This window comes from Coffea arabica, chromosome 9c (genome assembly GCF_036785885.1).
Source record: "Coffea arabica cultivar ET-39 chromosome 9c, Coffea Arabica ET-39 HiFi, whole genome shotgun sequence".
Classification (NCBI taxonomy): domain Eukaryota; kingdom Viridiplantae; phylum Streptophyta; class Magnoliopsida; order Gentianales; family Rubiaceae; genus Coffea; species Coffea arabica.
In genome coordinates, this window is record NC_092326.1 from 39,672,351 (window position 1) to 39,694,794 (window position 22,444).

General features: G+C 36.4%; 3 protein-coding genes across 8 annotated transcripts; 1 reads left to right on the top strand and 2 right to left on the bottom strand.

Annotated features, from left to right (window-relative positions):
• Positions 1–901: 901 nt before the first annotated feature.
• Positions 902–5,726, bottom strand: LOC140014346 (putative metallophosphoesterase At3g03305). 2 transcript variants are annotated; one of them, XM_072065078.1, is made up of 5 exons: positions 5,323–5,726; positions 3,935–4,176; positions 1,709–3,271; positions 1,354–1,486; positions 902–1,255 (listed from the first exon to the last, which is right to left on the bottom strand). In XM_072065078.1, exons 1-4 carry the CDS (start codon positions 5,657–5,659, stop codon positions 1,370–1,372), a joined length of 2,259 nt encoding a protein of 752 aa, XP_071921179.1. In that variant the 5' UTR covers positions 5,660–5,726; the 3' UTR covers positions 902–1,255; positions 1,354–1,369. The 2 variants fall into 2 exon arrangements, with proteins under 2 accessions (XP_071921179.1, XP_071921180.1); XM_072065079.1 differs by having other exon boundaries at positions 902–1,263.
• An 860-nt stretch (positions 5,727–6,586) lies between these two features.
• Positions 6,587–9,034, top strand: LOC140014384 (ycf20-like protein). Of its 5 annotated transcripts, none has more exons than XM_072065196.1 (4): positions 6,587–6,842; positions 7,015–7,163; positions 7,258–7,442; positions 8,544–9,034. In XM_072065196.1, exons 2-4 carry the CDS (start codon positions 7,158–7,160, stop codon positions 8,971–8,973), a joined length of 621 nt encoding a protein of 206 aa, XP_071921297.1. In that variant the 5' UTR covers positions 6,587–6,842; positions 7,015–7,157; the 3' UTR covers positions 8,974–9,034. The 5 variants fall into 5 exon arrangements, with proteins under 5 accessions (XP_071921297.1, XP_071921295.1, XP_071921296.1 ...); XM_072065194.1 differs by having other exon boundaries at positions 6,588–6,842; positions 7,106–7,163; positions 8,529–9,034; XM_072065195.1 differs by having other exon boundaries at positions 6,588–6,817; positions 7,106–7,163; positions 8,529–9,034.
• A 1,354-nt stretch (positions 9,035–10,388) lies between these two features.
• LOC140014379 (AP2-like ethylene-responsive transcription factor BBM2) lies at positions 10,389–14,918 on the bottom strand. Its single transcript, XM_072065182.1, has 9 exons — positions 14,204–14,918; positions 13,434–14,019; positions 13,110–13,192; positions 12,951–12,959; positions 12,692–12,780; positions 12,404–12,477; positions 12,251–12,301; positions 11,668–11,744; positions 10,389–11,434 (listed from the first exon to the last, which is right to left on the bottom strand). The coding sequence occupies exons 1-9, from the start codon at positions 14,448–14,450 to the stop codon at positions 10,563–10,565; spliced, it is 2,088 nt and encodes a 695-aa protein (XP_071921283.1). The 5' UTR covers positions 14,451–14,918; the 3' UTR covers positions 10,389–10,562.
• Positions 14,919–22,444: the final 7,526 nt, after the last annotated feature.

Consider the following 22,444-nt stretch of genomic DNA (forward strand, 5'->3'; position numbering starts at 1 on the left):
TGAAGAATTTTGATACGAACATCATAAGATAGATATATAATTACGTACTATTTATTGGTATGAAAAAATACTCCAAGAAAAGCAAAAATAAAAGAATCCAACTATTTCTACAATTATTTATTATTATTTTTTTTTAAGTGGGAAGTCTTGATCCCAAAATCTCTTACTTACAATTCATCACACTTTACTCCTACTATAATTGAATGTCAATTGACAACTAAATAGCCAATCTAATTGAGCAATATAAATCATTTACACTCTTTATTGACGACAATAATATTTAGAAAAAAAATGTAAATAAAACAATGCATCTCTTGCATTATTTAATTCAACATTACAAAACAAAAAAGGTTGAAAAGTTCAACTAGAAAGATATAAAATAGAATAATTAAATATTCATGCAATGTTGAATATGAGCAATGTTCATATAAATCATGCTTAAATAATTAATTCATTCTATTTGTACAATTGCATTTTTTGTTTGTCTTAGCAAGGAAAAATAACATTCAAAATGTTGATACAAAATTTTTCATTTGTTAAAATTTGTTGATTTTATCAAAAACTTAACCATGGGTTTTATTTTAAGTAACAAAAAAAAAAAAAAAAATCCACATCTAAATTCTGGCTGATAAACGAGCTTGCCTAGAAGTAAAGGAATGGATGAGTGCGGTGAAAAAAATTTTAATATGCACTTTTCGGCACAGTTCCATAGGCACAAGCATCATGACAAAGGTTTCAACATGTCACCTTTTCTAAGTAAGGTGCCAAGAAATGTACATTTCCGTTCAGATCCTACTCTAGGTATCTTTTACTCCTTTATATCCAACACAGAGAAGACTTCATCTGTTATAGTTTATCTCAGTTATCAAAATTCTCAAAAAGAAAAACTGTTTTCCCGATGTGGGGAGTGAAACTTCCAAACTTTTTCTTTATGCAAAAACTGACTGTTCTATTAATAACTGAGTACAATACAGAGCTGTTAGTATCCTTTTTGATCCTATTCTGAAGGAGCTCCTTCCAAATGCTTCGAGAAAGGGACAGAAATTCTGTTGTGTATGGCCATCATTGTTTTATCTTAGGGACTAGAAATACATTAGTATCCACTCTGCAAGCCTTGCCTTGCCTTACCTTTTCCTTCAGCATTATAGCAGCAGGGCCAAAATGTGCTATTTTGAAAATAACTGATGCTGCAGGACCAAGACATGCCAAATGTTTGCCACATAAAATGAAGTTAGTGCTTTGTTGTTCCAGCATCCTGCAAAGCTACAATCGTTTTAGTAACCGCATAAAAATTTTCGAAGCAATTTTAAGAGGCAACAACAAACTGTAGCTTGAAAAGGGATTGAAGCTTACTTCTTTATGCTGCTTCTTAAATGTTCCCAGTTTTGTATATAGTATAAGCCAGCATCAGAGGAATCAGGAGGCTATATAAAGGGAAATGAATGATAGGATTCATCTCGTATGCTTTCATGAGAACTCTACAACTCTGTATTTCAGAAGTAAAAAGAAGCAGAGAATTTATGAGTTCTAATTTCTCATACCATCTAGGGTTGGTTAAATTAAACTAAACATGGTATGCATCAGTTAAGCTTTTGTATCAAGAGAAGAACTGCATTTATCTAGCAAAAGGGGTATGCGAATATGTAACTTAATTAATAGGACACAGGAATAAAAAGAAACCCCCGACAGCTGATTAGAGAAGACTTGCCTTAAAATGCACCCAACAAATTGCCAAAGAAACTACCAGGAGTATGTTTCTAGTCCACCTCTCTGAGGAAAGGAATTGTGATCTGTTATGTCTGCCATCACTAGATGGTGCATATCCCCTTATTTCTGATTGATTTTCTTCTTTTTTCTTTCCTGAGAGTGAAAGAAGATAATCACGATATCTTCCCCTTTCAGCAGCCAATCCCCCAATTACCACTATTGCAGGCAGGACCACAAAAAACAGATGTGGAAGAACGACAACCATTATGTCTGGAAACCCAAGAAATTCTAAATTCCCATTCTTGCTGGGTTTCAAAACCCAGCCTTTGTAAGTCATGTACCCCCTTTCTTTGCCATCTGTAAACACTTGGCCAAAAAGCCAAGGACATAATATGAGGTAAAACAAGTAAGCCACCAAACAGCCCCACAGGATTGGAATATTATACAGCTCTGTGAAAATCCAAGCCAGACAATTTACGAATCCTCTATTGGCTATGTAATGCTTGTAACTGTAGTGCCTTCTAGAGAAAAAGAGTAAAATTTTTGGAACAAGAATGGTAGACAGAACAAGAAAATAGAAGGACCAGAATATCGGGAAATAGAGCGCAGCCCAATGACAACCCATCAGGATAAACTCTTTCCAGCTCCACGAAAGCTTGGCATGAAGACCATTTATAGAGAATGGTCTCAGTTCACTCAAAGTTGATCTACCCAAATTATCTATAGCCTCTATTTGCAGCAAATATCTCTCAGGAGATGGATCCTCAAAAGCCTTAAAATTCCAAGGGGCACAGTACAGATCTCCCCTAGAAGAGGTACTCTCCAACTTTCTAAGAGATGTCTCCACCACCTCAAGAAGATATCCAGGCCTTGAGTCATAGATCCTAGCCACAACTGACACAATTGGAGAAGCAGAAAATACCAGAACTCTAATAGTCTCATATAATGAAAGATCCATTGAGTCACAATTATGCTTGTGATATGATGCTGCCATAAAGCGTGAGTCCAGTGGAAATGTTGGCAGTATGATAGTGTTTTTAGCCCCCAACTTATAGTCAATGTCAATAAATGATATATGACCTCTATCAATGGCCAAGATGCGCATGGCTCTACTCTTCCTCCAGTCACCCATTTCCCACTCCCAAAATTCTTCCACAGATGTCAATCCATCTGAACAATCTTTTCTATTATCGGAAGGTATTGTATTTGCATTGAACTGGATCATTTTATGAGGGTATAAAGGATGAATGGATTCATGACGCCGTTTTAAATTCTTACCAAATTTTGTATGCAGATGGCCACATATGTAAGCTGATAAGGAGTGCAGTAGAAACACATCCTCTAATGTGTTTCCAGAAGACGAGGCTGCAGAAAAAGAAAGGGGAAAATGACCAAAGGAAATCTTGGTTATTGGTTCGGCAGACTGAGAATCCCACTTTCTGAGTGCAGAACTTAGTTGACTCAATAATTCATCCGTTGGATGGCCAAAAAAGTTAGTTGGGCCTCGCAATCCTGAAGATGATGTGGTGTCAATCCCAGCAAAAAGAAGCTTTCTTTCACCAGTCTGGATGATTACATACGCCATGAAAGCTATGAGAATACAGTAAAAGGCAATAAAAGTAACCTATCTCAATGGCATGGTAGCACTACTACAAAAGAGTAAACCAACATAGATATCACCTAGCTCCAAACCTTTCATTGACATTTGGAAAATGAAAGACATATGAAGTAGATGATCACTGATAAAATGAGTAGTAGAAAAGTGAGTGTATATTTAAGAATGACAAACTGAGAAGAAAATTATCATTTATGCTTACTTCTTAGGATCTGCAATTGGAAAAAATATAGTACGGAGCAGCCATCTGCACATTAAAAATTTTACTGGTTTATCGAACCATCTCAAAAATTAGATTACTAATCTCCAATTTCCTGGTTTATTAAAAAATTTAAGCTTCTCAATTTTTCAAAAATTATAAGTTTTGCCTTTGCAGACTGAAAGAATTTATATGACACACCTGCTTTGACACTGCAAGGGATGGTAAGAATATAGAATAAGAGATCCAGGCCTCAAAATCCCACTATATGTCCCAGGAACAACCAGTATTAACATGAAGCAAACATGACATGACATGACATATATAAAGGACATTATCTACAAAATATGATTACAAGGAAGATGGCATGCAAGCTGCCGCAGTAGAATGGTGACAGCAAACAGGATAATTACCTGAATGATGATGCTATCAACTGGGCCATTTCTCCCCAGTTGCCCGTTGAGGCTATATCTAGAGAAGAAATCAGATGGGCCACCAAAAGATGATACACCAAAATTGTCGTGATTCCCTCTAAGGTCATGGAAGATGCTCTTGTTAAGTCCACTTCTTCTGACAACATCTTCCATGATATTCTGGTATTCAATCCACTCTTCTTTATCTTGCTTCGTTGTTAGTAAATCTTTGCTTTTCCCATCTAACAAAATTCACGCATAAGAAGTAAATAAGTCGCCATACTAGCAAAAAGAGTTGCATTGTTCTACTCAATTCAAGAGATTATTGAATCACAATCTCAACTAGGCCAGCTAAATAGCATATGAAGACTTCATTTCTGAACTCTAGCTTAAATGAAAGAAATGGCTCATGAACGGGACTTTGACATCCTTTTTTGGAAGATGGACCTAACGTAAGCTTTATCAAAATAAAATAGAAAATCCAACACGTTCAAATCACTTAACAGGGATGTCAGAACCAATTTATTCATGTTTCAACTGCATGCGTTCTGCAATATAATTGACAGAATTTTAATTCTCAATCAGTTTATCAACAAAATCACTTCCAACAGCCAATTAACAGTCAAAACTACCACCCTTGCAAATGTTTTCTTCAGAAAAACTATCATATTCTCAAGGTAATAAATTAGTTGTTCAAACATATTGCACGCGGAATAGGCTATTTCTACTAATGATACCATAAAGAAAAGTAGATTCATCGGTCTGTCGCTGACATGAAAACACAAAGAGAAAGAATGCCCACTTGAGTTACAAGCATAATCTTATGAGGACAGCTGTCATCGTCCAAGCTTTAAAAAACTAGCAAAACAGCAAAGTAAATGAAATTTCATCGATTGATAAAAGCCAAATGTTAGCCCTCGACCTCGCTGCAATGTGAATGTGAAAGCTAAAGTAATTCAATCTCATGCTCTTTCTCTCTTTATTTATTTATTTTTTCTTTGTGTGTTTGTGTGATTTGACCAGCGTTTTCCCTCTCTATTATCCTCATAACAAACCATTCCTCGTCCTGGGAATAATCCTTTGAAGGACTAAACCGGAAAACTGAGCTGCCAACAAATTCAACAACTTCATAAACACCAAGCAACTTACACCTTAGTTGTGGGTGCAAGAAGCAAAAGATGAGGAAAAAATAAACAAACAAATAAAAAAGAATCTTTATCACACGCCATTGACAAAAAGAAAATATGAATAGCAACAAAACACAAGACCCATTTAAGTACACATCAACTAGGATGATTAAACATTGCCCTCGCAATTAGAAAAATTATGAGCAGCAAAGATATAAATTTGACCAAGAAGATGAAAGAAATAAAACAAACAAAACTTACCAGTGAGATCACCAGTCATAAGAACCAAAGAAGGGTTGATCATGGAGAGAGTAGGGCCCACAATAGACTTGAAATCTTGAGCCCTCTCAGGATGGTGTACACTGAAGTGGAGATCAGAGAGCTGCACCACCCACACCACATCCTCTGGCGCACTCTTCACTTCTATAAACTGCCCTTCATCAACAATTTCCTTAACATTATTCTTGTTCTGGTTATTTTCATCACCATTGTCAGATTTGTTTGGATTATCAGAGAAGCAACAAGGTACTAGGATTATGAAGCATAAGAGCAAGCCAAAAACCAGAATTGGGATTCTCAGGCGACTACTACTACCCATTGCTTCCTTCCTTCGGTCTTCTCTGTTGGTTTGCTTGTCTATTGCTTTCGGTCAATTGGAAATTTTGTGGGGTTGAGGAATACTTTTACTGGGAAGATTTTACTTTTGGTCCCTGATGTCCTGGATTAGTTTCAATAAGTCACTCAATTTACACGTTTTATACTTTGGGTCCCTTATGTTATAAGTTTTTTGAGTTCAATGATAGAGTAGTATTTTAGATACTTTTCTTTCATGAATTTCCCTTTAGTCACATATTCAGTATAGGAATAAATTAAAGAGACTTTACAATCTTCAATTTAATTATATGTCGACATTGTGTATGTCAACCTATATCGAATGAGACAAAAGTTAGTATTTTATTTAAATAAATAAAATCACGGGATAAATAAGTTATTTTATGTAATGTCATAATCTATACATTTGATAGGTACTGAAATGTTTGACCTCGATCCTTTTTAAATTTAAGAATATGTCAATAATATGTAGGTCAACCTATTGCATAATGAAAAATGTATGCCTTTTTGGAATAAAATAGAAAAGGGCATGCTAACTAGATTATTCCATGTATAATATTTTGATAAATATGTTTATAGATATCCGTGCATGCCTAATTATAATCCCATTTCTAAACAATAGTAAAAAACTTGAATTTGAATCAATGTGTGAAGAAATTCTAATATAAGAATATTAAGTATAACACGACTTTGGTTGAATATTCAAGAACTAAAGTATTTATAAATGATAGTAATAACTAACAAGTATAGATATCCAATGTTCTTACCAAAAAATAAAAAGAACATTTAATCCAATTTTTGATGGCATGGTGGTTGAAGTCTTGAAAGTACCGAACTTAGGACTAAACTGGAAGATTCTTAAAATGTCAAAGAGAAATTTGAATAAGTTTAAATCTAAGAAACTACAATAAGATCTTTCAAAAACTACAGGACTTGTACAGCAACTTTCCCACCTCCCTTGGGTGCCACCCATTTCTCCTGTGTTCTTCAGCCCCTGAGCAGCAAGCTCCATCACTCGCCATCCTTTACTTGGGACGCTCATCCAACAAAACCGACAAACCCACCTCATAAACCGCCTCTCTCGGCCTCCTGAGCCACCATTCTCAGCTTGCTGCTTTCAGCTCTCCACCACCAACGGGCTAAGGTAGTAAAAATGTCATCTTTATGAGGTAAAATTAATTGAATTCATTCTTGTTCTGTTTTACCAATACAGTATCTATACAATTAAACTGCTTAATGGGTTTGTTGATATGCATTTTTCCAGCGAACCCTTTTCGTTTTTTGCCAATTGAAAAGTTTTTTAGATTCAGTTCAATACTGAATCTTTTGTAATATTTGTAGCGGGCTGTTTGATAGAGGCAGTAGTAAAAAATTCAGTTTTGGAAGAAGGGAAATGGAGTTCTTGGCTTATTGTTGAAGTTTCCCTAATCAGATGCTTTTCTGGTGCAATGGGTGGTTAGCTTTTCATATGTGAAACGACTTAAATGAAGGCAAAGTTCCTCTCCTCTCTCTTTATTATTATTATTATTTTTTTTTTGCGAAGTATTATAGAATTCACTTGGTCTTTTTACATGTGTTCTGCAGGTTATGGCTGCTAGAATGGACATCATCATACCACGAAGTTTGTCCGTGATTGAAAATGCATGTTTTGAAAGATCATCTACAGATTTTAGGAATTGTAATGCTCTCTCGGAGTGGAATGAAAAACAGAATTTAGTTGTGCATATTGCAGTGGTTGCTACGAAGTATGCAAGTTCTCAAATAAAGAGGTAGGATTTCAGCTTGCTTGTGTTTTAGTTATAACCACTCTTCCTGAAAATATATGGAACTTGTAGATGTAAAATTTTGTTAGGATCTATGTGGTTGGTGGCAGTATTTGTTAAGGGATCTGGCTGTCTAAGGAAAAACTTGACGAAAAAAACGTGTAAGATAGACTAAACTTGAGGGATGGAGATGTACATGTATGCTCATAAGTAAAATTCCCTTGGTGGTCCACGTGAACCTCTGGTACAAATTGTATATCCTAGCTACAACATAATCTTATATAAGCTTTTGACCTTAGGTTTTTTGTTGAATCTGAATCATTGATACCAAATGCAATATTTATTTTGGAATTTTCATAGTTTTTTTCTATGACCCGCCATGTACCCTGTGATATTAACCTTATCCAATATATTCTGGAGTTAGAATACAATTTAAAGCTGTACTTCTCAATATCTTGTTTTAATGTTACTTCAGTTGCTGAATTCTACGCAGATTTTTTTTTTTTGGGCTACATGTTGTAAAAATGAACATGTAGAGTAGTCTTTTGTGCTTTGATGTGGAATTGACACACTTTTACCTAATAGTATCCTGATGACAGAAGCCATAGAAAATTGTATATGTTACTAGTTTAGCTATCATATACAACAAATTTGTACTGGAAAACTTGTTCAAGACATTCAAATGACACATTTGTGATGATTTAACTTCAAAATCGGATAATGCATTAATGTGGCAAAGCTGTTGGTAGGGCAATCTGATTACTTATCTGTTATATTTTTATTGAAAAAGAGATTAAGTGTCTTTTAAACTGACGGAAATAACTTGACTATTCTCAAAAAGGCAAGTCGTATGTAAGTCTAGAGAAAATCTGCAATATAACCAGTAAAGGAGCTATTGCAGGTGGAATTTCCTTTACAATGTTGTTGACTGTGAGATGAAAAGATGACAGCAATTGATCAGTTTTCTTAGCTTTGGTAGTCTAATAAAGATGTAACTGTATTTTGTTCTTCTGTTTATCTCTATCTAAATGCCTCCAAATGCGTATTAATGCCTTTTGAGATGTGAATTTTTTATGGTCTTATTTGAAATAGTCCTCAACCAATTAGACGTGGTTGGAGAACGGCATTTGCTTTAGACACAGGTGGACTTCCAGATAATGATGACCAAGACAGCTTTAACAATTTTGGCGCTGGCCTTGGTGGAACTCGTTTGGGCCGCATAGTAAGTGCAGCAGGTAGGCAGCTTTTGGAGAAGCTTAATTCAGCTCGGAAGAATTTTCCAATGAAGATATTTCTCCTCCTCCTGGGATTCTACACAGCTAATGCCTTGGCTACAATTCTTGGGCAAACTGGTGACTGGGATGTTCTGGTGGCTGGGGTGGTTGTTGCTGCAATAGAGGGTATAGGTATGCTTATGTATAGAAAGCCTTCCTCTATGTCCAGGGGTAGGCTGCAGTCTCTTGTGGTGATGATAAACTATTGGAAAGCAGGTATTTGCTTGGGCCTTTTTGTGGATGCTTTCAAACTAGGTAGTTGACTTCTTGAACCTGCACATAATTTCTTAAACCCAATAATTTATAGTGTCCATTGAGCTTTTCTTTGCTGGTCCCCTTGGCCCGTCGTACTTCAATTCTGGTGCTGCCTTTTGAGAGGCGAGAATGTAAGCGATAAAACTTAGTGAAGTATATTCTTTTATTGGTTATTATGAAATAATCTAGATTTATTAAGTCAACTGATCCTTTTGTGTCATAAATGGCGTTATAACCCTAACAAACTTTCTTGCCTATGCCTACACCTGATCGGTTTAAAACATGAAGCAATTGCAAACCTTCAATTATAATATTTGTAAATGCTCATTCATTCTCGGCAGATGGTCAACAGGGTTGTACATTTTAGAGTCGTGGAGTCTGTTTAGATGATTATAGATGAATGTATTTCAAAAATATATGGTGGAAATGATACCAATCTCCATATTGGAGATTTGTACGTTAAAAAAGGTGGAGCTGTTGAAGGTGGTTGACTGAGATGGGAATTGATGATGGTGGTCATGGACAGTTTAGATGGTAATAAAGTGGTACAGAAGATGCGGTGGTGGTGGTGGGGAAGGTTAATAGCTTGGCGATGATTAATAGTAGTATGCTAGAGGAAAAGATGAAGGATGAGCATAGCTATATTAAGGTGGATGGGATGAGGAAGGAGACGGTGGAGACTAGTGGTAGTGGTAGTAGTAGCAGTAGTATGTCCTTGGAGAAAATTTTTCCTGGTAGAAAAGTTTTATAGTAGTAACCGGAGGTGTGGATGAAGTTTGTGCGAATGACATAGAGGAATATGCAAGGTGTGAAGGGAACAAGAAGTTGGAAGAATTTGGGAATAGTAATCTATTGTTTAATTCACTTTAGGGGGTGATGGAGGCTTGTTATGTTTTGCGCATTTTGGTGAAGATGGTATTACAAGTTCCTGGCCTGGGCTTTTCAAGAAAAGTAGTAGCATAAATTGATAATCAGTCAGTTAGTTATAAGCCGTGGAGTACAAAGTCCACAAGAATCCTCCTCCAGCAGTCTACCATGTCCTGGAGGCATATTACATCAGAAAAGCCAAACTGGAGGCAATCTCCTGGAAACTATCCTCAAATGGAGTCTTGAGGTTGCTTTTACTCGAGAACATAAGAGGAGAAGCCTGATGTGCAGCCACCAAATATTACACCGAACACTGGCATTTTTGGGTTATAAAACAAGAGAAATAGAATACTCCCATTCTTTGTATTAATGTTATTCAAAAACTACAAAGCCTGGTATGCTACTTTCCGCGAGGATGCATTAGACCTAAGTTCCAAAATTCATAGCAGGTGACAAACGCTGAGAATTCACATATGCTATTGACGAACTTTAGCCATATCCTAATAAATTTGCATGCATGCATCAAGCAAGCAAATCAAAGGGGAAAAAAAAAAGCTAGTTTAAGCCCACCTATCTTGAATTTCAGTCAATATGGTTGATCAGGAAAACTGAAAGATCAGCAGGAAAAGAAAAAGGAGAAAAAAAAATCAGTAATGTTATGTATACATCCATACTTTTTCCCTGAGCCACACCATCTTGTATGCCCCCATCTTCTGATTCAGGACAAATTCTATGTGTCATTCCCCACTGTAAAAGTAGAAGATCCATGACAAACAGCCATATTGTTAGTCCTTGCTGCTAGAGCTGGAACTCCAGTGGGCACCCAAGTGTTACAAGATGAGCCCTGATCATAAAGACCAGCCCTCAATGTCCCATTTGATGATGGTAGGGGATGATAATAGAAGTTCCTTGTTTGGTAGGGATCACTTGAGCCAAACATGTTTTCATAGCCAATTGCTTTTACCCCATTCTCTCCAAAGCCATTTCCCTGATTCTGACTACCTTCTTCAGCAATAACTGTAGTACTCATTGGCAGCAGATAGCTACTACTGCTTCCATATCCAACGCCTTGATAGGTAGCATTGTCATTCGAGCCATTGCTGTAGATGACAGAGTTACAGCTAGAACTGTGTTCCATGGATGAAGAATCCAAGCTCATGAGGTTGTGAAGTACAGAAGGTTGAAGGAAATTGTGTGTGTTCCCCAATTGAAGTTGATGCAAATCATGAAAGCTGTGGCTGACATCCGAATCATTTTCTTGCTTGCACCATAACCTTTGCTGTTGACCATAAGGGTAATGCATGGTTAATGGCTGGGCTTGCTGGAATGCAATTGTAGGCCAGGCATGCTGAGCTCCATAGCTACTCATTCCATCTGTTAAATGTGAACTTAAGTTATCATTATTTGTTCTATGAGCATCCAAAGCCATTTCAGCTTGTTCAGCGTCCTTCAAACGCTTAGCAGCTCCACCTATTGGTAAAGTGCTGCTCTCAAGTATGCTCTTGACATCATATCGACTAATCTCAAAATTAGTAACTGCATTCAGTCCACGAAATTTAATTGCTGCAATGTCGTAGGCTTCTGCTGCTTCCTCTTGTGTGCCTAAAGAATTTATTAAGCCACAGAATTGAGAATAGAGGAATAAAAGAGTCACAATCACTAAAGATATGCCAACAACATAGTTTCATTGGAACGGTTAGTGGAACAGCCACTGATAATTAAACCAAGTAAAAAAATTTTATGTGCATTCATTCAAGGTACATGACATGAGTAATTGATCTCTAGCCTAATGTCGCGGTATCGCAAAGAACAAAAAGTTGAAATTGAGGACTTACTGAAAGTTCCCAAGTAGAGATCCTTGTTTCCAGCAACTCTTCCAATTCTTGCTTGCCATCTTCCATGCTGATGGTGTCTGTTAGCAAAGACAGCAACCATATAATTTAAGAAGAGTGGCAAGAAACGGAGTCATTGATCAGCATTTACTAACGGCAGAAGAAGCCTAGATTCAATTGCCATTTTGATCAACATAAACATGATCCTATGAAACGACATATTTTCCAATCTTATAGTCAGTAAACAAAGGCTTTAGTTCCTCACTGGTGATGTGCTTGTTGGTTACGATGGTAGTTCAAGACAATAATCAATCAAGCATGTCAAGCAGTAACACCATGTGCCATTATCTTATTGATAAGTCTAACTAAGCATGACAATATATTGAACCTTGGTAGTACCCAAGAATTTGTTGAACATATAAAAGACATCAAATACTCCACTGAAAAGTTTCAAACCCCCTAATGATGAAATGAAATAATTGCCTCATGATAAGGCATAAAATAAACTGGTTCATGCCTACACTTTCCTTCCACCGACATTCCGAAGCACCCCCATCAAAGCAAAAGACAGAAGAAAAAGAATTACCTTGTCACTCCTCGATAGATGGATGCACCACGGGAAAACCCACTACTCTTCCTGAGTTCAGTAAAGAATCCAGGCCATCAGCATTCGCATGTATTAATAATCATTTTTGTCTCAACGAATAACTCATTCTATTGCAGATTTGCAGGAGAGTACCTTCGTAAAGATGCAACGTATTCCTGCCTCGTCATGTGTTTCATTTCTTCTATTTCTTTTTCGTAGTTGCTAATCTAAGAAGTTTGAAAAGATACATTATTAGTAATTGGAGCTATTTATGCTTCAATTTCTGGAGTGAAGGAATATTACTTATATATTATTAATTTTTTTTATTAGTTATCACTGTTTGAGATCGACCTCTACGTTTATTATTTAGTCGTCGTCAAGTAATTTTGTACCACTTCAGAATATTCAAAAAACAAAGTCGAAATGGTGCAAGACACTCACTGGAAAATTTGTAGTGGTAGTAGTACCCCAATACTTCAATGCTGCTAAATCATAAGCTCGAGCTGCCTTTTCTTCCTTGTCATAACCCCCTGATTTTTTTCCCCAACAATAAAAATCAAGAGTGCCCACAATGAAACAAACATAAGAAACAATAGCTTTAATCCCATGCACAAAATTGCCCTTTAGGCCACTTAAATTAAAATGGGAAAGGCAACATGCAATAGACGAAAAGCCATGGAAAAAGACGCTTTCCACTCACCCAAATAAACTGCAAAACAATTGTATCCGCCACCCATCAAAACATATGCAAAATGGGAGACAAAGAAAAAAATGGTTAGAACTAAGAGACTCAAGTTTAACAAAAAGATGAAAAGCAATGAAATAGTAACTAATAATGGCAGACAATATATCACCATACCTTGCCTTCCCTTCCGAGTTTGTCCCTCTCTTCTACAACTATTATCCCAAAGATGTGCCTCATATCTTCCAGTCCATCTATGCCTGCACTGACAAAAACCCCTAAAGCATTAAATCTCATCCGCCATTGTAGAATAAATATGGGAAAAAAAAAATTGTGTCCATGAAAATAAAGAAAAGAAAGAAAGAATGAATGAAAGAGAAAAAGAAAGCAAGCTATTCTTGCTTATAGCACGAATGTTAAGAATTTATCATTAAGAATTTCAAAGGGAAAAAATGTAAAGAATATTTTTGTGTAACTTGTTAGAGATATACTATAAAGTACCTTGTTACACCACGGTAGATAGAAGTCCTTTGGCCAAAAGTATCGATAGACTTTCGAGGCACCGCTTCAATTGCACCGCTTTGGCCGTCAAGACTAGTTATCCCAATCCCACCGTTTTGCTGCTTATTAGTATTAGTATTATCAGAAGTGGAACTCTCCCCACCGCCTCCTTCACCATCTGAGCAACTTGCTGCAGTCAAGAGGGGCAAAGCAGATGTTGATTGTGACCCCGTACTCATAGAAAGTGACAAGTTTTGAGCATTATTAGAGCAACCCACAGCCCCATCATTTCCATTGATGATCTTGTTCTCGGGTTGGGATGTACTGGGATTATTCCTCAACCAGTTCTTGATCATTGAGAGACCTATGGTACCATTACCATTGGAAGAAGAAGCCTCAACAGTTTGTGAAGGAAGGTGCAAGGAGTTTTGTCCACCAACTCCAAGGAAGTTTTCTAGTTTTGGTTCTTGGTTCTCAAGGTTGTGATTGTTGTTGTTGCAAGACCTTCCCATCAACATAGACATCTCCGAACCGGCGGTTTTGTAGCTTGTGTTAGAGTTCACGTTCAGTTCCTTGAAACTCCAATCTGCATAAAGAGTGAAAAGGGACACCCCAAAAAGAAAATGAAGGTTTTTGAATTGCATGAAGGTGAATGAATTTTTTTTCTTTTTTTTCCCCTAAAACAAAGGTCCTCAAACAAGTTTTTGTAATATACAAGGAAATTCAAGAACTTAACCAAAACTAAGTTAAAACCAGTTTAGGATGCGTACCTTGTGATTGGTTATTTCGGTTGAAAGCTTCTAATATGCCAAAAGGGGCAGGGAGATTAAGAGAAGGGATGGTTGAGGCATGAGAACTAAGATCAAAGCAATCTCCTGAGACATCTGTACCGGAGAGTTCTTCTGAGCTAAAAGTATCAAGACGAGGGACTGTGTTTTGGGAGTGATCTTGATGAGGTTGTGAACGGATTTCTTGAGGTGATAAAGAGAAGCCAAGCCAGTTGTTCATGGAAGCCATAAGAAGTTAAATTGTATGTAGAGATTACAATATTTTAACTTCACTCTGCAGGTTTGATAGAGAAGTTAAACAGAACTAGTAAAAAGAAGTGCATGCATGAGGAGGGACTGTGAAGTGAAAAAGCCCAAACAAGTATTTTGATGGAGAGGAAGAAGAAGAAGAAGCAGAATAGGAAAGGTCTAACTGAGGAAAAGAGGAAGAGAAATCAGTTCTTTCAAGGCAAAATCAAGATTTATATGAAACCTCTCTCCATCTCTTTGGTCATAAATGGGGTGCCCTCTACTCCAAAGGGCAGTCACTACTCTAATCCCAAAAAAATATATGATTTCAACGAGGAGCAAAATGAGGGTTGATGCGGGGCGGTTTTGTAACTTCATCGTGTGCCCAAAAAAATAGGTTGTAGAGGTGGAAAATAGTATTGTACTATGTACTAGTAGAAGTAGGGCACTTGGATTTTGAGTATATTCTTCCTTCCCGTCTAAGTAGATTAATATCCATTTCTCCTGCTCAGAGCACCGATTTTTTCCAGTATTCTATTAGTATCTTTTGCTTTGGAAACTCTTGCTTAGAGCTAACTAAAGTCCAGACCACTCAGTTACTAAAAAAGAACAAAAAGTACACGGGGAGCGAATATAAAAACAGTGCGCTGTAGCCTGCTGTATGATTGTGGAGCAATAGTAATAAAAGTTCTTCGTTTCTATCCAAGAATAGGCAGCTAGCAAGTTCAAAGTTGAACTTATCTTCATGCCCTGGACAGTTTGTGCTAGTATATTATTACTACTTACTGTAGAAATGGTAGGTTATTGCCTATTGGCCCTAAGACATGGTCATGACCCTAGCAGCATGTGGTTCCTTAACCTTAAAACAAGCTGAATTCTCCTTTCAAGTTTGAACTGCCAAAGATATTTGACACTAAAATAATTACAACTCCTACTTATTGTACCGTTGCTTAAAGTAGAGTATTTCTTACATTGCATATTTAGGGACTAGACCTTTTAACACCATTTTAACGTAATTTATCATCTTTTTTGTTAAGGAAATAGATTACACTGATTTCGAACCAACTTTTTAAAGAGAAATATTACGCAGTTTAGAGAAGTATATGAGTCGTGATAAGTCAAGTCTCTTTGCTAAGAGAAAATATTACACAGTTATTTGCTCGTTTGATGAGGGTAATAGTTGCTCCTATAAATTTACCAACAACATTCTCTCCTTTCTTGAAGTTCTCCAAACATTCATGATACGTGAAAGAAAGAGTCTCAATGTTGATGTATAGACATTGTAGATAAAGACACCTGAGAAAAGGAAGATATAAAATCTGATGAGTCTGACAAAAAGTGTGAAGAAAAACTCTTAATTCAGTAAAAACCCCCCAACAGTCCACACCCATTTATTCATGGGCTGGAATTTATTCCATTCATAATTGATCATATGCCCAGTTGGAAATAAGTCATATCAGTGTCAGATATCTGCTCTCCTCTGCCACAACCCTTAACCAACCCCAACACCCTCTTTCCCCCCTTCCATTCATTATCATCCCTCCTGCTCATCTCACACTCCTTTACTAGTCTCTCCTGCTTAGATTTCGCTACCCCCCACAGACCCCTCAGGCTCAGGCGGCCTTCAAGAACCCATAACTTCTTCACATTCCATCCATCCATTCTCTTATATTCTACTATTATCTTACAATCCTAATCATCAAACTGCTCCCCCGCTACAAACGGGGGACTACCTGTACTGCAACTAGTACTAGTACTCCCTTTCTTTTCCTTTCTTGTTCTCTTTACTTGGCTTTTGCCTTGCTTCATGTTAGTGAATAATACTAATGAATATTTGGATGGTGATTTGATTAAGTATTGTTTCTCTCTCCCCGAGCGTGTGCGTCCAAAAGAGCTAGAGCTCTCATTGTCTACTCTGTATGTAACGCAACAACAATAATTCGTTCATGCATGACTGACACTTGCTTTTCACTGTAGGCAAAGTTGATTGAGAGGGAGGATCCTCCTAGCTTCATATACAGGAGAGTATACGACTTTATGTATGTCATGAGCTTAATTGAAAAGACAAGAGAAGATGAAAAAATTAATTAATTAATGCGTTTAATGGAGAGATAGGTTTGCTGTTTGTGCCCCTGTACGAGGACACTAACCCTTGTCTTCCGGGTCTTAGGGGGTGGGGGGGGGGGGGGTTTATTTCATTCTCAAGATTTTGGGACAGATTGGATGGAAATCTTTATATCCAAGCTACTACATATTCACTATGCAAAAGCTTTTCTCCTTTTTTTTTTTAAATCTTTATTTGTTATAGCCAAAAACTCTTTTATAACACCAATGTCCACTCTCCCATCCATCTCCATATTTTTTTTTCTCTACAAAGATATATAGATATATATTTGTGAAAACTAGTCAAGTCCCTGACTAGTTTATGGCGACTAATAAACTAAAGTTTAGCGGTAATAAATAAAGTCGTTTCTAAGATTATAAGGTCTTAAATTCAAGTATCAAAGTCAAATGTATAAAAAAGAATTAGGCCATGACAAATAATGAGTTGAAAATATAAATAGTACAACCAATTTTGGAGAATGATTAAGTGCTCCAAACACAGTTGATTATTATACGATGATCATGCCCTAACTACTAGTATGAATTAGCAAAGGATCTATTCATGTTTGATTTTATCTATCTCCGTCCTTATATCTTAAAGTCGGCGCCTATGGGAACTTAATGAATTAGTGCATGAAGGGTTACAGCAATTTTCAAAGTCAAAAGTAATCAAAAGTTTTGTCAGTGAATTCACCTGTTTTTTGGCCATCAAAAGGTCTCTAACTGGAACTAAAAACCATGCTTGAGATTTGACTGATGACCACGAGTGAATACATCATGTTTACACTACTCTTTATCTTTATGGGAGTACTAAGTAATTAATACTACAATTAGTACAAAGTTGTGGTCTTTTTATTCTAGATAAATAAATGAATAGCTATACCACATGACAACTATTCTAGCCTGTGAGGTTAAATTCCAAAATCTTTGAAAACCAAAATTAGGACTTGTTGATAAATCACCGAGCATCCATCCATATATATATCAAGAAAAAGAAATAAATAATGCTCACATTACATAGTAATGGTGTTCAAGATTGCAAATGCAGGGAAGCAAAGACGGATATGGTGGTGGCAAGTGTGAATGGTTTACGGAGTAATGTTGCAGAAAGGAGGGGGGAGAGAGAGAGAGAGAGAGAGAGAGGCATCTGTGTATTGTGTATATATTTGTATATGCTGAATGTATCTTGAAGGGTGCAAAAACTCACTGGAAAGTTTGACCGTCAAGAAGGGAATCAAAAGACGGTAAAACATACACATGGCCAACCCTATTAGGTTTTTCTTCATATATTATTATTATTTATTATTATTAAAAGCCAGCCAGCCTGCCTGCCTGCCTGCCTGCCTCCCCACTGTGAAAATAAATGCTCTCGGTAATCTCAGCATAATCATGCATGCCCCAACCCAACATTTGCCCTCTCCTCTTTTCTTGTAGTATTTTGTTTGTCATTGAGTGAGAAAGAGGAGGAGAGAATTCTTGACTTTTGACCCTATTACCACAATTATATACATATATATATATATATATATATATATATATATATATATATATATAAGTAAATTTTATACATACTGACTGACGGTGCATACACTATCATTCACGATTAGATATACGATACATTTACGAAAATTGAGTTTCACATCTAAATTCAAATTATGTGTCACGCATCTAATGGTAAAAGTGTATACACTATCAATGCATTAGAAGATTAATCCTATATATTGCTAGCTCCTTAATATTGCTAGCTCTAGCTAGCATCATACCCTTTTGGTTTGGATCTATTCTTGCTTCAAGAGATATACTACTACGTACACACAAATGACCCTAATGATTCACCTACCCTGCCTGCCACAGATACATATATGTATCAGTTGAGTTGGATCTTCACACAGTTCACATAGTCCATAATTGACCAAGTATCTAGGTTTTCTAATATTGACCAATGCCACGTGTGAACCAGTTTAATTAGGATTTGTACCCATAAAAATATAACGCCACGTGTTTTAATTTGCAAGAATTCTTTCCACGACCCTTGAATAATTCTTCTTCCTTCTCTTCTTCTGGCATGTGCATTTGGAGTGATCAGGAGGACCATAATAAGTGATAAAGTATGAATGAATGAATGAATGAAGCAGGCACTTGTGCTGCATGTGTACGTATTTGGAGAAAGAAGCTGCTGCTACAAATTATACATACATATATATATATATATGATCGAGTAGGTAGGTAGCCCAGAAGGAAGAAAGTGTTGTACAGAGAAAAATGGGTTTCCATGCATGAGCAATAGCTCCAACCAGAAAAATGCCAGATCGAACACATTAATTAATTTGTTAACTATTTTTTTTTTTTTGGTGTTTACAATTAAATAACTAATTTGTTATATTAATGTGTGCTCTCAATTTTCTTTTACCCTTAATTATAAGCACTTCACTTAGCTAGCTAGCGCTTTGATGTATTGCATTGCATTAATTTTCTAAGGCTAATTGTGTTGCATGATCGATGCCTTGACTTGGACTGGTAGATAAGACAATTAAGTTATGGATGCTTTCTATCATGAACTCAGGGCTCAGTTTAATAGATATTCTTTTTAAGTGTACATGTTAATTAATTTTGTGGATATGGAGTTATTAATGAATTTTGTTAGTTGAATGAGGAATTAATATTGGGGCATAACATATTATTATTATTGACCATGTTCATGCATGCATGGTCCTTAATTTATTGCCCAGAAAGAAAGTGTTGATTGATTGAAGCAAATAATAATATGTACAGATTCCATGCACCAGGATGCAATTTGTTCCTATTTGCATATTCCTGTGAATCTGAAATCCAGCTAGCCAGATAAGCATTATCAAGAAATGAATGAAGTATCCGAAATAAAAGGAACTAGCTAATCTTATATACAATGACAATATATATACTAGCGTAAAAATCGAAATTCAAGTTGAAACGAAGTGAAATGGTATATATACGGTTAGCATATATATATACAAGATTAACCCAAACAAACAAAAATGAGGAATGTAGTTAAAATTGAGGCTGATCAGGATAAGATTGAATGGGGGGTGTGAATTACTGAAAGGTTAGAAGACAAGCAGGAAACTAAAAGCCTATATACATGAACTGATCCACTGCATAGAAATCCTCTCTTTTTTTTTTGTTCTTGTAGTTAAAATGGAGGGAGGGGGGGGGGGGGGGATACAAAGAAGTGATTTCGTTATGAAATTGGTATGGTAAAAAAAAAAAAAAAAAGTTAGAAAGACAATGGTCCGGGTAACAAGCGGGAGCAAATGACGGAATAATTAATCCTAGCTAGGCAGGTTCGTTTCATGCATTAGATTAGAGAGGCTTGTTCTTCGACCTCTGGAACAATATATGAATGAAGACACTTAACTTGGTGGGGGTTAGTGCAGTGAATTTATCAAAAGATCAAATTCCTTCTTAATCTCTTGCAAAAACATTTGATAAAGCTTGAAGTTGATGATTAAAACGATAGTGGCCAATCCCGAAGATCAGAATTCCTTCGAGGTGGAGTTGCATTAACTTTAATAAACCAGTTTAAAGAATTAGTAGCAAACTTTATTTATAATGAACGAACAAAAATTTGACAGAATGAAAACAGTTTCAGATTTTCAGTACTTGGGTTTTTTGCCACGCCGGCCTTCTCTCCAGAGAATGAAAACTGGAGGAAACAACAAACAGTCTCTGCACTTAATTACGTACTCTAAACAAGGAGGAGAAATATTTTGACCTCATTCCTGTCCCTGCAGATAGGATTTAAAGGGTCTAGCCATAAAAGATTGAATACCTGGTATGATTAAGATTAAAGCCTTTAATTAGTTCATTATTCTGCCAAACCTTGAGCTTGATATTATTATTAATTTTCGGCTTTAAGTTGAATTATCAAACCGCGCGGGCGCCCTTGATCAAATTAATCACACAATTAATTTGTTGTGCATGGGAACAAATTAATAACTTGATGAACCCTTAATTATACAAATTAGTTGTTTGTGATTGCACGTTCATATATAGTTACTTACTAGCAATTACTATATATATATATATATATATATATATTGATAAGAGTACAAGAAGCATCACTTGAGGTCATGTGTCGCACGGGAAGCGATGTGGGGAGACTGATCTCTTCTCTGGTAGTAAGACCAGAATATGTACTTTGACAATAATTATTTACAGATCACACAGACACACGGAATTCAAAAGGAAAGAGACAGAGGAAGAGGAAGGCAACAATGGTGGGAACTGGGATTGCTTTGGAGAAATCGGCGGAGCACCCGTGCCTTCTTGGAAAAAAATTACCTTTTGTAAGTGGAAATATAAGTACTACCCTTTCTTTAACTACTAGTACATACTACTAGTATTTAATTAACTTGTAGTATAATCTTTTTTTTTTTTTCTTGCCAATTCCCTTTTGCACGGTCTTACATGCAAAAATTGCCATAGCAAAGGGAATTCCAAGAAGAAAAGATTGTTGTTAAAGTAGAGATCGAGGTACCATCAACTTTATTAATCAAAGAGCTGAGAGGTCAAAAACAAAAGTGAAGGGGTTACGCATGCCATCTACTAGTTGTATTGTATATCTCATGTGGAAAAAAATGTTGTAATGCGTACGAGTTTCTTGCACCGGCTAGTCAGTCCTATTGAATTTCATGATGTTAAAGTATAGAGGTACCAACTTTCAGTTTTTTTTTTTTTTTGGTGGGGGGGGGGGGGGGGGAAGTAGGGATAGGCACATATTCAATGAGTGTGGTAACTCATCATCATATATACAAAAAGAAATGTTAATAGCAATTCAAAAATTATTTTACACTCCTCTCACTGTCCTTTTTTTTTTTTCCTCTTCAATATGTGTCGTTTAATAAGCGACAAAAAATGTTGAAGAGGAGTGTGAATAACAATGACCGAAATGAATGCGATTAACATTGTACGTTCTTCATGTATCTCTATTCATCTAAGCTTTACGGTATTGGTGTTGTTTAGAAACAATAATAACTCTTCTACAAAATGAAATTTTATTCCGAGTTTAAGACGTACCAAAATAATAATAATAATAATAATAATGAGGAAAGCTACTCATGACTCATGAGAAACATCAATGATTGGTTAAATCATGTATACATGGAAGAGAAATTACATGCATCAAGCAATATCACAAGTAGCTAGTAGTATACTTGAAGCTGTACATATATAGCTAGTATTCTACAAACAAATGGGTGTGTGGGAATATAGGTGCGATTGCATATCTCAGCTCTGAGAGTCTAATAATGTCAGAGAGAATGGTGGTCGTCATGAGCAAAAAACTAGGGTTTGCATGAGATGAATGAAAAACCAGCCCCGAGCTTAGCTAGCAGAGAGTGGGATTTCGATGTTTTTTTAACTATAAAGGAGAAATGCAAAAGAAATAAAAAGGAGCATAGCCCCATGCATGCGTATCTGTGATCAAAATGTATTCTCTCACAATATCGAATCATCTCATAAGCTAACAAAGGCCTTGGAATGCTCATTCTCTGCTCTCTCTCTCTCTCTCTCTCTCTCTCTCTCGGTTTGTGTTGTAATAATCCAACCCTTGAGGGTTGAGTGGATACTATGCTAACTTGGGATTCAAACCCTTTGACTTGGACTTTCAGACCTCCCAATCCCATTTTGTTTTTTGCTTTGGAGAGGGGGGGGGGAGTAAATGAAGAAGTAAGAGAGATGTAGAGACAAATTAAACAACCAAAAAAAATGGAAAAGTTGTATTTTCTTAACTTTGTGAGTGAGTTTTTCATGCCTTTCTTACTTTTGTTTATTGAGCTCTAAGGTCCTTCCTTAGAGGTTGCCATGAGCACAAGTCAGTTTTGCACACCAGTATGCTTTTAGGCTAGACTGGTC

Excerpts from the sequence above, each read along its gene's own strand:
- LOC140014346 (XM_072065078.1), bottom strand. The coding sequence starts at position 5,659 with ATGGGTAGTAGTAGTCGCCTGAGAATCCCAATTCTGGTTTTTGGCTTG. Across the intron at positions 4,177-5,322 it reads TATGACTGGTGATCTCACTG|ATGGGAAAAGCAAAGATTTA; the intron begins GTAAGTTTTGTT and ends GAATTTTGTTAG. Across the intron at positions 1,487-1,708 it reads TTTGTTGGGTGCATTTTAAG|AGTTGTAGAGTTCTCATGAA; the intron begins GCAAGTCTTCTC and ends TCTGAAATACAG.
- LOC140014384 (XM_072065194.1), top strand. Across the intron at positions 7,443-8,528 it reads GCAAGTTCTCAAATAAAGAG|TCCTCAACCAATTAGACGTG; the intron begins GTAGGATTTCAG and ends TATTTGAAATAG.
- LOC140014379 (XM_072065182.1), bottom strand. The coding sequence starts at position 14,450 with ATGGCTTCCATGAACAACTGGCTTGGCTTCTCTTTATCACCTCAAGAA. Across the intron at positions 12,478-12,691 it reads CTACCACTACAAATTTTCCA|ATTAGCAACTACGAAAAAGA; the intron begins GTGAGTGTCTTG and ends CAAACTTCTTAG. Across the intron at positions 12,302-12,403 it reads TACGTTGCATCTTTACGAAG|GAAGAGTAGTGGGTTTTCCC; the intron begins GTACTCTCCTGC and ends TACTGAACTCAG.